This window comes from Gigantopelta aegis, chromosome 12 (genome assembly GCF_016097555.1).
Source record: "Gigantopelta aegis isolate Gae_Host chromosome 12, Gae_host_genome, whole genome shotgun sequence".
Lineage (NCBI taxonomy): Eukaryota > Metazoa > Mollusca > Gastropoda > Neomphalida > Peltospiridae > Gigantopelta > Gigantopelta aegis.
The window spans coordinates 16483942-16500409 of NC_054710.1; the positions used below are offsets into that span (position 1 = coordinate 16483942).

Below are 16468 nucleotides of genomic sequence, written 5' to 3' on the forward strand. Positions count from 1 at the left end.
CCGTTATATAGTATAGCCGTACTATTTAATAGTTTATTAATTAAATATAATAATATACTTGCTGATATTAAGCAACAATGTGCGTTATATATCGTTGAATATGCATACCAGTCCAAAAGCTTTGGTTAACCATTCCTTTAATTGTAAAGAGGAAAGAAAAAGACCATCAAATGTATAGAGGAAAGAAAGGACCATCAAGTGTAAAGTTGACTAAAATACCATCAAGTGTAAAGTGGACTAAAATACTATCAAATGTAAAGTGAAAAGAAAAGACCATCAACTGTAAAGTGAAAAGAAAAGACCATCAACTGTAAAGTGAAAAGAAAAGAGAAAACTGTAAAGTGGACTAAAATACGATAAACTCTATACCAAAAAAATAAAATACCATGAAGTGTAAAACTGGACAGAAAAAACATTAAACGGAGAGTAAACTAAAACATGAGCTTTATGTGTTGGAAAGATGCATACCCGGACCACCAACACATACTGACACTTTAACATAAAAAAAGCGTAATTTTAGTGTTAATAAAAAAACAAGATTATTCCTGCTAACTGGGAGCAGTCATTTTCTTTTTCTTTACGAAGCGTCTGGTACTCTAGCTTGGGGCGAAGTGACGTCAGCTCCTGACCAACTCCAGTATGCACAGTGTAAACAAAAGCAGTCATTTATGACAAGGCGCTTCTCTTTGATCAACCTGGCTTGTAAAACAACATAAATTACGTGATAATATAATAAACTATTTAACTAAATATATTTCAAGTTGCATTAACGAAACAAAATGGGGTTATAGTATTTTTCTCTGCTAAATAATCCAAAGGAAAAATGTACACTATTAGGCCTATTGGTATGCTACATTGGAGCAAGAACGACAACTCACGATTACCAAGTGACAATTTTCTTTTCTTTTGGACTACATAATTGGTCAATTCTGTGATTTTAGAATGGAAAGTCTACTTAATCAATAGTTTTACAGAATTATTTACCGTAATAAACCATGTCCATTACCATTTTAAGGGCGACAGGTAATATTACACAATACCGGTACCAGTATGTATTTTTGTGTCTAGACCAATCAAATACACATCTGCCAATCAGGAATCACAGGAAGAAACAACTAACAGAATATATCAATTAACTAAGAAAACACTGCGTGTATCATTTCAGTACGTAGGTTAATGCATGGACAAAACATGGTATCATTATTTCCATTTGTTGTGTAGCCACTTTGACAATGGTGATTTATTTTGTACTGAAAAATAATATATATTTATTGCTGGATTTGTTTCTCTAGTTCTAAGACACATTCCTGACGTTACGCTATGTAACGTAACCACCAGCTCGCCAGAGGGCGTATTCACTGGCATGGAACGAAATGGCTGCGCCCGTTATATAGTATAGCCGTACTATTTAATAGTTTTATTAATTAAATATAATAATATACTTGCTGATATTAAGCAACAATGTGCGTTATATATCGTTGAATATGCATACCAGTCCAAAAGCTTTGGTTAACCATTCCTTTAATTGTAAAGAGGAAAGAAAAGACCATCAAATGTATAGAGGAAAGAAAGGACCATCAAGTGTAAAGTTGACTAAAATACCATCAAGTGTAAAGTGGACTAAAATACTATCAAATGTAAAGTGAAAAGAAAAGACCATCAACTGTAAATTGGAAAAAAATATCATCAACTGTAAAGTGAAAAGAAAAGACCATCGACTGTCAAGTGGAAAGAAAAGATCATCAACTGTAAAGAAGAAAGAAAAGACCATCAACTGTAAATTGGAAAGAAAAGATCATCAACTGTAGAGTGGAAATACAAGACCTCAAAAGAAAGAAAAAGTAAAGGAACATCAACTGTAAAGAAAAGAAATAAAAGACCATCAACTGTAACTGTAAAGAAGAAAGAAAAGACCATCAACTGTCGACTGCAAAGAAGAAATAAAAGACCATCAACTGTAAAGTGGAAAAGACCATCGACTGTCCAAGAAAAAAAAGACCATCAACTGTAAAGTAGAAAGAAAAGACCATAAAGAAGGTAAAGAAAAACACAAAACTCAACTGTAAAGAAGAAAGAAAAGAAAGAAAAGACTGCAAGAGAAGAAATAAAAGACCATCAACTGTAAAGTGGAAAGACAAGACCATCGACTGCAAAGTAAAAAGAAAAAAAAAGACCATCAACTGTAATGTGGAAAGACAAGACCATCGACTGTAAAGTAGAAAGAAAAGACCATTAAATGAAAGAAAAGACCATCAACTGTAAAGAAAAAAAAGGAAAGAAAAGTCCATCAACTGTAAAAGAGTAAAGAAAGAAAAGACCATCAACTGTAAAGAGAAAAGAAAAGGCCATCAACTGTAAAGAGAAAGAAAAGAATCGACTGTAAAGAGGGATGAAAAGACCCCATCAACTAAAGAGAAAAGAAAGAAGAAAGGAAAGATCATCGACTGTAAAGTAGAGGAAAAGACCATCAACTGTAAAGATGAAAAGAGACCATGTAAAGAGGGAAGAAAAGATCATCAACTGTAAAGTGGAAAGAAAAGACCATCAACTGTAAAGAAGAAAGAAAAAACCATCAACTGTAAAGTGGAAAGATAAGACCATCAACTGTAAAGTGGAAAGAAAAGACCATCAACTGTAAAGTGAAAAGAAAAGACCATCAACTGTAAAGTGGAAGAAAAAGACCATCAACTGTAAAGTAGAAAGAAAAGACCATCAACTGTAAAGAAGAAAGAAAAGACCATCAACTGTAAGACCATCATCTGTAAAGTGGAAAAAACCATCAACTGTAAAGAAGAAAGAAAAGACCATCAACTGTAAAGTGGAAAGAAAAGACCATCAACTGTAAAGAGAAAGAAAAGACCAAGTAAAGTGGAAAGAAAAGACCATCAACTGTAAAGTGGAAAGAAAAGACCATAAACTGTAAAGAAAAGAAAAGACCATCAACTGTAAAGAGAAAGAAAAGACCATCGACTGTAAAGAGAAGAAAGAAAAGACATCAACTGTAAAGAAGAAAGAAAAGACCATCAACTGTAAAGAAGAAAGAAAAGACCATCAACTGTAAAGTGGAAAGAAAAGACCATCAACTGTAAAGTGGAAAGAAAAGACCATCAACTGTGAAAAAGAAGATCAACTGAAAGAAAAGACTATCGACTGTAAAGTGGAAGAAAAGACCATCAACTGTAAAGTGGAAAGAAAAGACCATCATGAAAAAGAAAACGGAAGTAAACTAAAACATCAACTGTAAAGTGGGAAAGAAGACATACCTGTACCACCAACACAAGACTGACACTTAAATAAAAGAATGACGTAATTGTTAGTGTTAATAAAAAAAAGATTATTCCTGCTAACTGGAAAGAAAAGACTTTCAACTGTAAAGCGAAAAGGTATCTCTAGCTGTGTGACGTCAGCTCTGACCAACTCCAGTATGTACAGTGTAAACAAAAGCACATTTATGTAAAGGCGCTTCTCTTTGATCAACTGTAAAGTTGAAAGAAAAGACCATCAACTGTAAAGAAGAAAGACAAGACTTCGACTGTAAAAGGGAAGAAGTTGCATCAACTGAAACAAAAAAGGGGTATAGTAAGAAGAAAGAGAAGACTGCTAACTAATAAAGAGGAAAAATGTACACTATCAGGCCTATTGGTATGCTAAGATGAAAGAACGACAAGACTCACGATTACCAAGTGAAAAGAATCAACTGTGTTTTGGAAACATAATTGGTCAATTCTAAAGAAAGAAAAGACCATCAACTGTAATAGTTTTACAGAATTATTTACCGTAATAAACCATGTCCATTACCATTTTAAAGGGCGAAAGGTAATATTACACAATACCGGTACTGTATGTATTTTTGTGTCTAGAAATCAAAACACATCAACATCAAGAATCAAAGGAAGAAACAACTAACAGAATATACCAATTAACTAAGAAAAAGACCATGTATCATTTCAGTACGTAGGTTAATGCATGGAAAGACAAGGTACCATTATTTCCATTTGTTGTGTAGCCACTTTGACAATGGTATTTAACTGAAAAAAATATATATAAAGAATTGCTGGATTGTTTAAAGAGGAAAGAAAAGACACATTCCTGACGTTATCAACTGTAAAGAAAAAGAAACCACCAGCTCGCCAGAGGGCGTAACTGGCATGGAACGAAATGGCTGCGCCCGTTATATAGTATAGCCGTACTATTTAATAGTTTTATTAATTAAATATAATAATATACTTGCTGATATTAAGCAACAATGTGCGTTATATATCGTTGAATATGCATACCAGTCCAAAAGCTTTGGTTAACCATTCCTTTAATTGTAAAGAGGAAAGAAAAGACCATCAAATGTATAGAGGAAAGAAAGGACCATCAAGTGTAAAGTTGACTAAAATACCATCAAGTGTAAAGTGGACTAAAATACTATCAAATGTAAAGTGAAAAGAAAAGACCATCAACTGTAAATTGGAAAAAAATATCATCAACTGTAAAGTGAAAAGAAAAGACCATCGACTGTCAAGTGGAAAGAAAAGATCATCAACTGTAAAGAAGAAAGAAAAGACCATCAACTGTAAATTGGAAAGAAAAGATCATCAACTGTAGAGTGGAAATACAAGACCATCAACTGTAAAGAAGAAATAAAAGACCATCAACTGTAAAGAAGAAAGAAAAGACCATCGACTGCAAAGAAGAAATAAAAGACCATCAACTGTAAAGTGGGAAAAAAAGACCATCAACTGTAAAGAAGAAATAAAAGACCATCAACTGTAAAGAAGAAAGAAAAGACCATCGACTGCAAAGAAGAAATAAAAGACCATCAACTGTAAAGTGGAAAGACAAGACCATCGACTGCAAAAAGAAAGAAAAGACCATCGACTGAAATGAAGAAATAAAAGACCATCAACTGTAATGTGGAAAGACAAGACCATCGACTGTAAAGTAGAAAGAAAAGACCATTAAATGTAAAATGGAAAAAAACATCAGCAACTGTAAAAAGGAAAGAAAAGTCCATCAACTGTAAAGAGAAAAGAAAAGGCCTTCAACTGTAAAGAGAAAAGAACAGACTATAAACTGTAAAGAGAAAAGAAATAACCATCGACTGTAAAGAGGGAAGAAAAGACCATCAACTGTAAAGTGGAAAGAAAAGACCATTAACTGTAAAGAAGAAAGAAAAAACCATCAAGTGTAATGTGGAAAGATAAGACCATCATCTGTAAAGTGGAAAAAAAAAACCATCAACTGCAAAGAGGAAAGAAAAGACCATCAACTGTAAAGAAGAAAGAAAAGACCATCAACTGTAAAGAAGAAAGAAAAGACCATCAACTGTAAAGAAGAAAGAAAAGATCATCAACTGTAAAGAAGAAAGAAAACACCATCAACTGTAAAGAAGAAAGAAAACACCATCAACTGTAAATTGGAAAGAAAAGATCATCAACTGTAAAGTGAAAAGAAAAGACCATCAACTGTAAAGAAGAAAGAAAAAACCATCAAGTGTAATGTGGAAAGATAAGACCATCAACTGTAAAAAAGAAAGAAAAGATCATCAAATGTAAAGAAGAAAGAAAAGACCATCAACTGTAAAGAAGAAAGAAAAGACCATCAACTGTAAATTGGAAAGAAAGATCATCAACTGTAGAGTGGAAATAAAAGACCATCAACTGAAAAGAACAAAGAAAAGACCATCAACGGTAATGTGGAAAGACAAGACCATCGACTGTAAAGTATAAAGAAAAAACCATTAAATGTAAAATGGAAAAAAACATCAGCAACTGTAAAAAGGAAGGAAAAGTCCATCAACTGTAAAGAGAAAAGAAAAGACAATCAACAGTAAAGTGGAAAGAAAAGAACATACACTGTAAAGAGAAAAGAAAAGACTTTCGACTGTAAAGAGGGAAGAAAAGACCATCAACTGTAAAGTAGAAAGAAAAATCATCAACTGTAAAGAGGAAAGAAACGACAATCAACTGTAAACAGGAAAGGAAAGACCATAAACTGTAAAGAGGAAAGAAAAGGCCATCAACTCTAAAAGAAAAGAAAATACCATAAACTGTCAAGTGGAAAGAAAACACCATCAACTGTAAAGTGGAGAGAAAATACCATCGACTGTAAAGTGGAAAGAAAAGACCATCAACTGTAAAGAAGAGGAAAAGACCATCAACTGTAGAGTGTAAAGACAAGACCATCGACTGTGTAAAATAGAAAGAAAAGACCATTAAATGTAAACTGGGAAAAAAAGATCATCAACTGTAAAAAGAAAAGAAAAGGCCATCAACTGTAAAGAGAAAAAAACAGACCATAAACTGTAAAGAGGAAATAAGAGACAATCAACTGTAAAGTGGAAAGAAAAGACCATAAACAGTAAATAGAAAAGAAAAGACCATCGACTGTAAAGAGGGAAGAAAAGACCATCAACAGTAAAGTGGAAAGAAAAGACCATAAACTGTAAAGAGGAAAGAAACGACAATCAACTGTAAAGAGGAAAGGAAAGACCGTAAACTGTAAAGTAGAAAGAAAAGACCATCAACTGTCAAGTGGAAAGAAAAGACCATCAACTGTAAAGTGGAAAGAAAATACCATCGACTGTAAAGTGGAAAGAAAAGACCATCAACTGTCAAGTGGAAAGAAAACACCATCAACTGTAAAGTGGAAAGAAAATACCACCGACTGTAAAGTGGAAAGAAAAGACCATCAACTGTAAAGTGGAAAGAAAAGACCATCAACTGTAAAGAAGAAGAAAAGACCATCAACTGTAGAGTGGAAAGACAAGACCATCGACTGTAAAGTAGAAAGAAAAGACCATCAACTGTAGAGTGGAAAGACAAGACCATCGACTGTAAAGTAGAAAGAAAAGACCATTAAATGTAAACTGGAAAAAAAAGATCATCAACTGCAAAAAGGAAAGAAAAGGCCATCAACTGTAAAGAGAAAAAAACAGACCATAAACTGTAAAGAGGAAACAAGAGACAATCAACTGTAAAGTGGAAAGAAAAGACCATAAACAGTAAAGAGAAAAGAAAAGACCATCGACTGTAAAGAGGGAAGAAAAGACCATCAACTGTAAAGTGGAAAGAAAAGACCATAAACTGGAAAGAAGAAAGAAAAGACAATCAACAGTAAAGTGTAAAGAAAAGACCATAAACTGTAAACAGAAAAGAAAAGACCATCAACTGTAAAGTGGAAAGAAAAGACCATCGACTGTAAAGAGAACACAAAAGACAATCAATTGTAAAGTGGAAAGAAAACACCATAAACTGGTGAAACAAAAGAAGAGGAAGCAAAAGAACATCAACTTTAAAGTGGAAAGAAAAGACTATCGACTGTAAAGAGGGAAGAAAAGATCATCAACTGTAAAGTGGAAAGAAAAGACCATAAACTGTCAAGATGAAAGACAAGACTATCGACTGTAAAGAGGGATGGAAAGATCATCAACTGTAAAGTGGAAAGAAAAGACCATCAACTGTCAAGAAGAAAGACAAGACTATCGACTGTAAAGAGGGAAGAAAAGATCATCAACTGTAAAGTGGAAAGAAAAGACCATAAACTGTCAAGATGAAAGACAAGACTATCGACTGTAAAGAGGGATGGAAAGATCATCAACTGTAAAGTGGAAAGAAAAGACCATCAACTGTCAAGAAGAAAGACAAGACTATCGACTGTAAAGAGGGAAGAAAAGATCATCAACTGTAAAGTAGAAAGAAAAGACCATCAACTGTCAAGATGAAAGACAAGACTATCGACTGTAAAGAGGGATGGAAAGATCATCAACTGTAAAGTGGAAAGAAAAGACCATCAACTGTCAAGAAGAAAGACAAGACTATCGACTGTAAAGAGGGAAGAAAAGACCATCAACTGTAAAGTGGAAAGAAAAGACCATCATGTGTAAAGTGGAAAGAAAATACCATCAACTGTAAAGTGGAAAGAAAATACCATCAACTGTAAAGTAGAAAGAAAGTACCATCAACTGTAAAGTGGAAAGAAAAGACCATAAACTGTCAAGATGAAAGACAAGACTATCGACTGTAAAGAGGGATGGAAAGATCATCAACTGTAAAGTAGAAAGAAAAGACCATCAGCTGTCAAGATGAAAGACAAGACTATCGACTGTAAAGAGGGATGGAAAGATCATCAACTGTAAAGTGGAAAGAAAAGACCATCAACTGTCAAGAAGAAAGACAAGACTATCGACTGTAAAGAGGGGAGAAAAGACCATCAACTGTAAAGTGGAAAGAAAAGACCATCATGTGTAAAGTGGAAAGAAAATACCATCAACTGTAAAGTGGAAAGAAAATACCATCAACTGTAAAGTAGAAAGAAAGTACCATCAACTGTAAAGTGGAAAGAAAAGACCATCAACTGTAAAGTGGAAAGAAAAGACCATAAACTGGAAAGAAGAAAGAAAAGACAATCAACAGTAAAGTGTAAAGAAAATACCATAAACTGTAAACAGAAAAGAAAAGACCATCAACTGTAAAGTGGAAAGAAAAGACCATCGACTGTAAAGAGGAAAGAAAAGACAATCGACAGTAAAGAGAACACAAAAGACAATCAATTGTAAAGTGGAAAGAAAACACCATAAACTGGTGAAACAAAAGAAGAGGAAGCAAAAGACCATCAACTTTAAAGTGGAAAGAAAAGACCATCAACTGTAAAGAAGAAAGACAAGACTATCGACTGTAAAGAGGGAAGAAAAGATCATCAACTGTAAAGTGGAAAGAAAAGACCATAAACTGTCAAGATGAAAGACAAGACTATCGACTGTAAAGAGGGAAGAAAAGACCATCAACTGTAAAGTGGAAAGAAAAGACCATCAACTGTCAAGATGAAAGACAAGACTATCGACTGTAAAGAGGGAAGAAAAGACCATCAACTGTAAAGTGGAAAGAAAAGACCATCGACTGTAAAGAAGAAAGACAAGACTATCGACTGTAAAGAGGGATGGAAAGATCATCAACTGTAAAGTGGAAAGAAAAGACCATCAACTGTCAAGAAGTAAGACAAGACTATCGACTGTAAAGAGGGAAGAAAAGACCATCAACTGTAAAGTGGAAAGAAAATACCATCATGTGTAAAGTGGAAAGAAAATACCATCAACTGTAAAGAGGAAAGAAAAGGCCATCAACTGTAAAGAGAAAAGAAAAGGAGATCAACTGTAAAGAGAAAAGAAAAGACAATCAACTGTATAGTGGAACAAAAGACCATAAACTGTAAAGAGAAAAGAAAAGACCATAAACTGTAAAGACGAAAGGAAAGACCATTAGCTGTAAAGAGGAAACAAAAGAAGAGGAAGCAAAAGACCATCAACTCTAAAGTGGAAAAGAAAGACAATCAACTGTAAATAAGAAAGAGAATACTATCGACTATAAAGAGGGACGAAAAGACTATCAACTGTAAAGTGGAAACAAAAGACTATCACTTGTAAAGAGGAAACAAAAGACCATCAACTGTGAAGAAGAAAGGAAAGACCATCAACTGTAAAGAGGAAAGAAAAGACCATAAACTTTAAAAATTAAAGAAAAGACCATCAACTGTGAAGAAGAAAGGAAAGACCATCAACTGTAAAGAGGAAAGAAAAGACCATAAACTTTAAAAATTAAAGAAAAGACCATCAACTGTAAAGAGGAAAGAAAGAACAATCAACAGTAAAGAGAAAAGAAAAGACCATCGACTGTAAAAAGGAAAGAAAAGTCCATAAAAAGTGAGGTGAAAAAAAAGACCATCAACTGTAACGAGAAAATAAAATACCATAAACTGTAAAGAGGAAAGAAAAGGCCATCAACTTTAAAGAAAAAAGAAAAGACCATGAACTGTAAAGAGAAAAGAAAAGGAGATCAACTGTAAAGAGAAAAGAAAAGACAATCAACTGTATAGTGGAACAAAAGACCATAAACTGTAAAGAGAAAAGAAAAAATCTTCAACTGTAAAGAGGAAAGAAACGACAATCAACTGTAAAGAGGAAACAAAAGACGATAAACTGTAAAGAGGAAAGAAAAAATCATCAACTGTAAAGAGAAAACAAAAGACCATAAACTGTCAAGAGAAAACAAAAGAATCAACTGTGAAGAGAAAAGAAAAGGTCATCAACTGTAAAGAGAAAAGAAAAGGAGATCAACTGTATTGAAGGAACAAAAGACCATCAACTGTAAAGTGGAAAGAAAAGACCATAAACTGTAAAGAGAAAAGAAAAGACCATAAACTGTAAAGACGAAAGGAAAGACCATTAGCTGTAAAGAGGAAACAAAAGAAGAGGAAGCAAAAGACCATCAACTCTAAAGTGGAAAGGAAAGACAATCAACTGTAAATAAGAAAGACAAGACTATCGACTATAAAGAGGGACGAAAAGACCATCAACTGTAAAGTGGAAACAAAAGACCATCAACTGTAAAGAGGAAAGAAAAGACCATAAACTGTAAAAATTAAAGAAAAGACCATCAACTGTAAAAAAGCCATCAACTGTAAAATGGAAAGAAAAGACCATAAACTGTGAAGAGGAAAGAAAAAGTCATCAACTGTAAAGAGGAAAGAAAGAACAATCAACAGTAAAGAGAAAAGAAAAGACCATAAACTGTAAAGAGGAAAGAAAAGACAATCAACTGTAAAGTGGAAAGAAAAGACCATAAACTGTAGAGAGGAAAGAAAAGACCATAAACTGTAGAGTGGAAAGAAAAGACCAACAACTGTGAAGAGGAAAGAAAAGACAATCAACTGTAAAGTGGAAGGAAAAGACAATAAACTGTAGAGAGGAAAGAAAAGACCATCAACTGTAAAGAAGAACGAAAAAGCCATCAAGTGTAACGTGGAAAGAAAAGACCATAAACTGTAAAGCGGAAAGAAAAGACAAACAACTGTAAAGAGAAAAGAAAAGACCATCGACTGTAAAGAGGGAAGAAAAGACCATCAACTGTAAAATGGATAGAAACGACAATGAACTGTAAAGGAGAAAGAAAAAACATCAAGTGGAAAGTGGAAAGAAAAGACCATCAACTGTAAAGAGGAAACAAAAGAAGAGGAAAGAAAAGACCATCAACTGTAAAGAGGAAACAAAAGAAGAGGAAAGAAAAGACCATCAACTGTAAAGAGGAAACAAAAGACCATCAACTGTAAAGTGAAAAGAAAAGACCATCAACTGTAAAGAGGAAAGAAAAGAACAGGAAAGAAAAGACCATCAACTGTAAAGAGGAAAGAAAAGACCATCAACTGTAAAGAGGAAAGAAAAGACCATCAACTGTAATGTGAAAAGAAAAGACCATCAACTGTAAAGAGGAAACAAAAGAAGAGGAAAGAAAAGACCATCAACTGTAAAGAGGAAAGAAAAGACCATCAACTGTAAAGTGAAAAGAAAAGACCATCAACTGTAAAGAGGAAAGAAAAGATCATCGACTGTAAAGAGGAAAGAAAAGACCATCAACTGTAAAGAGGAAAGAAAAGACCATCAACTGTAAAGAGGAAAGAAAAGATCATCGACTGTAAAGAGGAAAGAAAAGACCATCAACTGTAAAGAGGAAAGAAAAGACCATTGACTGTAAAGTGGAAAGAAACACAACCAACTATAAAGTGGAAATAATAGAACATCAACTGTAAAGAAGAAAGAAAAGACTATCCACTGTAAAGAGGGAAGGAAAGAGTATTGACTGTAAAGAGGAAACAAAAGACCATCAACTGTAAAGTGGAATGAAAAGACCATCAACTGTGAACAGGAAAGAAAAGGCCGTCAACTGTAAAGAAGAAAGAAAAGACCATCAACTCTAAAGAGAAAAGAAAATAGCATCAACTGTAAAGTGGAAAGAAAAGACCATTCATTGTAAAGTGGAAACAAAAGACCATCAACTGTAAAGAAGAAAAAAAAGAACATCAACTGTAAAGTGAAATGAAAAGACCATCAAATGTTAAAAGGAAACAAGAGACCATCAACTGTAAAGTGGAATGAAAAGACCATCAAATGTAAAGAGGAAACAAAAGACCATCAACTGTAAAGTGGAACGAAAAGACTATCAACTGTAAAGAAGAAAGAAAATACCATCAACTGTAAAGTGGAAAGTAGCATCAACTGCTACATCCGAGCTCATGGTAGAACCAGTCCCAAGTTCAGCCAGCAAACGTTTCGCTAAGATTAGCGACAAACGGTTGACTGAATTTACGCCAGGTTACACTTACCGCAACACGGAGCTACGTTACACCCCAAGATCGGCCCGACTCGCTCTCGGATGCCAGGGCACGGCTTTCCGCCGAACCTCGGGATGGGGTTGCAACAGGAACGAGTTTGCGTATATTGACGAGTTCCCTCACCGCACGTTACGGAACAGGGCCCGTATTCCCGACCTCCCCACGCACCCCACTGGCCATCCACTGCAAAACAGAGGAATTAAAAAAGTTAAAGTAAAAACATTTTTGTGTTTAACGACACCAGTAGAGAACATTGATTGATTAATCATCGGCTTATACCAATATTGGATGTTAAATGTTTGGTATTTTCCATCTTCAGAGAAAACCCACTCTATTTGTTTTCCATCAGTAGTAAGGGGTCTTTTATATGCGCCTTTTTACAAACAAAACAGCACGTACCACGGCTTACGATATGCCAGTTGTTGGGCATTGGTTTTGATGGGGGGGGGGGGGGGGGCAATCAGAGAATGGGGCCAACGAGGTGATAATAGAGTGTGAGAAAAGTGCATGTAAAAGATCTTTGTTGCTACTGGAAATGGGGGCGGGACGTAGTTTAGTGGTAAAGCATTCGCTTGATGTGCAGATGGTCTAGAATAGATCACCGTCGGTGGGGTCATTGGGCTATTTCTTGTTCCAGCCAGCGCATCACGACTGATATTTCAAAGGCCATATGGTATGTACTATCTTGTCTGAGGGATGGTGCATATAAAAGATCCCTTGCTACTAATGGAATGTTTGACACACGTTAAACAAACAAAAAACTAATTTTAGTAAAAGATCCTGTGTTACTAATGGAAACATTTAGTGGGCTTGCTCTAAGAACATTATATGCTAAAATTAACAAATGTTTCACATCCAACAGCCGATGATTAATAAATCGATGTGCTCTAGTGGTGTCTTTAAACAACACGAAACAAAAATAAATAAATAAGGGGTCATTCGTCATTGTTTGTCAATATTTTCAGTAGCGTACAAAACGGCTAATATCGGCGTTGATAATTTTGTTGTTGGTTTTATTTATTTACAGGTTTCTATTTTTAAATTGTTGTTGTCGTCGTTGTTTAATGCTGATAATATATTCCTTATAAATTCCAAATTTTTAATGTCCAATTTTGGTGGACAGTGACGATTTGTACATTTGTAAAAATGTTCATAATTGTCAATCTGAATAAAATTAGCTCTACTGGTCTACCAGTAGATCTAACAGCATTGCGTGGTCTCCCATGTCCAGGTGACATTTCGTCTGTAAATAATAATTTAAATATCGACAAATCACACTTCGTCTTTTATAACGTTATTTGGGATAACATGGTGGGAACCATTTTCCTAGATTTAAAGAAAGCCTTTGATCTTATAGATCATTCAATACTTCTTTATAAACTGAAGCTTTTAAATTTTTCTGATCAAAGTCTCAAATGGTTTACTTCCTATCTACAAAACTGTTAGCAGATTGTCAAAGTTGGGAACTTACAATCCTCATTACAGCAAGTACTTACTGGTGTTCCCCAAGGCTCAATTCTCGGTCCACTACTATTTATTATCTACATAAACGATATGCCCTTGTATGCCAACCACTGCTCAAATGACATGTATGCCGATGATGCAACCATGCACACATATGGTAGTAACCTAACAGAACTAGAGTTAAATTTGCAGGTGGATTTATTGGGCATTCAAAAATGGTGCACAAATAACAATATGACTCTTAATCTTCAGAAAACAACTTGTATGTTGTAAGTACAACATATAAAATAGCCAGGCAACATTCCATACAAATTACAACGAAAAACGTAATACAATAAAATCGCAAAAGGTACTTGGTGTTTATATAGATGAGTCACTGGCCTGGACAGTACACATTAGAAAAGCGATTTTAAAAATTGGCCTGAAATATCTCACTTCTCAGGAGACTTAATATATACTTAAATGAAGCTGCCAAAACAGTTTTCTATAATGCATTAGTTGTTTCATTTCTCGACTTAGATGTTACTGTTTGGGGACACTGTGCTAAGGAATAAGTGGTTCAAATTCTAAAAATGCAAAAACTAATAATTTTAAACAAACCATTAATAACTCGATCTAAAGACATGTTCAGGGAACTAAATAGTTTACCTTTCCCCGACAGAATAAAATACCACATCGGCATAATGGTGTATAAAGCACTAAATGGCATCTCCCCAGAATATATTACATCTCTCCTTACCCCAATATCTGAAACCTGTAATTATAACCTAAGATCCTCTGACAAAAACAAACTTCATGTACCAAGCCTCACACTGAACTATATTAAAAAATCTTTCAGTTTCTGAGGTGTTCAGATATGGAATACAATACCCCTTGATATTAGATACCAGAAGTCAGTTGGAACTTTAAACGCAGCCTGAAACAATATCTCATGAACGTTTATTTGGCCTGTTAGTTTTCATTCTACATAATAATTATGTTTTGAGACTTTAGTGTCAATATTACACAACTAACAGACAGCGCTCAATTTTTACGGTCGTCCGGTCGTCTGTGACGACCTAATATTCAGTCGGGCAACTTAATTCTATGATACTTTTTTTGACACCAAAAGGCGAGTTGTGTCCCATAATAATGTGCAGTTTCCTTGCCCACAATCGCTTTTAAACTGTCGTGACATCTAAAGTAGAGGGGGTGATTTTCCGCGATCATGAAAAAAACGGATGGAATTGCGGAATTTAGTAACTGAAACGGAATTCGCGATTTTTTAAAAATAACCTTCAAAAGTTGTATTTCTGGTTCAAGCACCATTATAAATCTTTTTGGTAGTTTTAAGATTCAATATTAATAATATACGCATAGTGTTTTTGTATGCCAACTTTCGTGGAGCGCACTGTATGCCTAAACACTTCCAGAACCGTTCATTCTCGGAAGCTACGCTTAATTGTCGTAAGCTTGCAACAAAGCATGTGACCGTTTACCCGTGTCACTTTACACAGTGAAATTTAATTTAAAATATAAAAATAAACATGTACTAATACAATTTTAGAATGTTGATTATATAATAAGATTTCTAGTATGTTCAATTTTGATATTTTTAAATAATACTTATTACAATTCGTAAGCATAACCGATTTACACGACACTTTCGTTGGAAAACGTAATTTCGTAAAACTTCGGGCATATTTGTTAGTCTGTACAAAAGCAATTCATATTTATAGTCCGTTCCACGGGAAACGCCTTTTTTCATGCTATGGAATTTACTACAAGTTATTTATTTCTGAAACGATTGTTTTCTAAATTGCACACAAATATAGCATTTTACTTTTCTTCTTACCGGTTTATTCTAGTAGCACATGTAGCACGTGCTACGGCTCCCACGGTTCAGGGGGTCCCGCGGTGAGGCATTGTGTACATTTATTTTCCCCAGGTAATTTTGCCGCTCTCCCCGAGGGGGTTGCAAAATATATATCTTGGGAATTGGGGTCCCGCTGTTATTTGTGCTACTGGCACCGCGGATCCTTAAATTGGCTCTGAATATAATTCTAATTCTAGGCATTTTTTTAAATATAATTTTTTAAAGTCCGTCGTTTAAAAGTTATAAAACAATGTCGAAACTGTAAACAATCGACAGAATAGTGCTTAGTGTCGGTTCACTACCACTGGCCTATATCCAGCTTGACCCGACCACGTTTGAATATGTAATTTGTGCACACGGCACGCTAATTAGGTTACAGAGAAACAGACATGTGTAATCGAGTGAGTACTAGTAATTCTTGTGCACTTTTTTTGGTTCACCCTTTGTAATCATACTGGAGTGGAACAAATAAAATGTTATCATGTATTTATCTATTTATCTATTTTTGGGCAACTAATGTAAGATTACGAACAATGCATTACCAAGTTCTTGTTAATATTTTCATGAAAATAGCGGGGTTTGTCAACAGGGTGTTTTGTTTACGAAACTTACCCATAATCCATTAGATGAAATGAAACAGAAACCCACACAATCAACAATTATTTATTGTTTGAATTTAAGGGAGAATGGATCTCTTTATTATTATTAAATACAAACAATAATTAACAGTAATTAAGTTTGTGACTTTGTTTTAACTGCGGCTTAGTTAAAGGTGCAGTTTATCACTTTATGTACGGACGAAGGTCGGAACTTTGTCTAAAATCAAGTGGTGCGGTTTATACACGAGTGTAATAGGCCAGAAATATGGTACATCACTTTTTTTTGTCTTTATTGGTGGCAAGTAAACATTACTTAACTTCTTTTTAAGTTTGTGTCAACAAAAATGTTTACAGGTATTTACAATAGCAATAGCCAACAAGCTCAGAGCTGGAACAATAA

At 34.5% G+C, this 16468-nt stretch overlaps 1 protein-coding gene across 1 annotated transcript in view; it reads right to left on the bottom strand.

Moving 5' to 3' along the window:
• LOC121385859 overlaps positions 1 to 16468 on the bottom strand; it is a 48846-nt gene that overhangs the window by 14459 nt on the left and 17919 nt on the right. The window contains exon 4 of the mRNA XM_041516648.1: positions 12142 to 12333. Coding sequence (XP_041372582.1) covers positions 12142 to 12333 — 192 coding nt within the window. The remainder of the gene's footprint in view (positions 1 to 12141; positions 12334 to 16468) is intronic.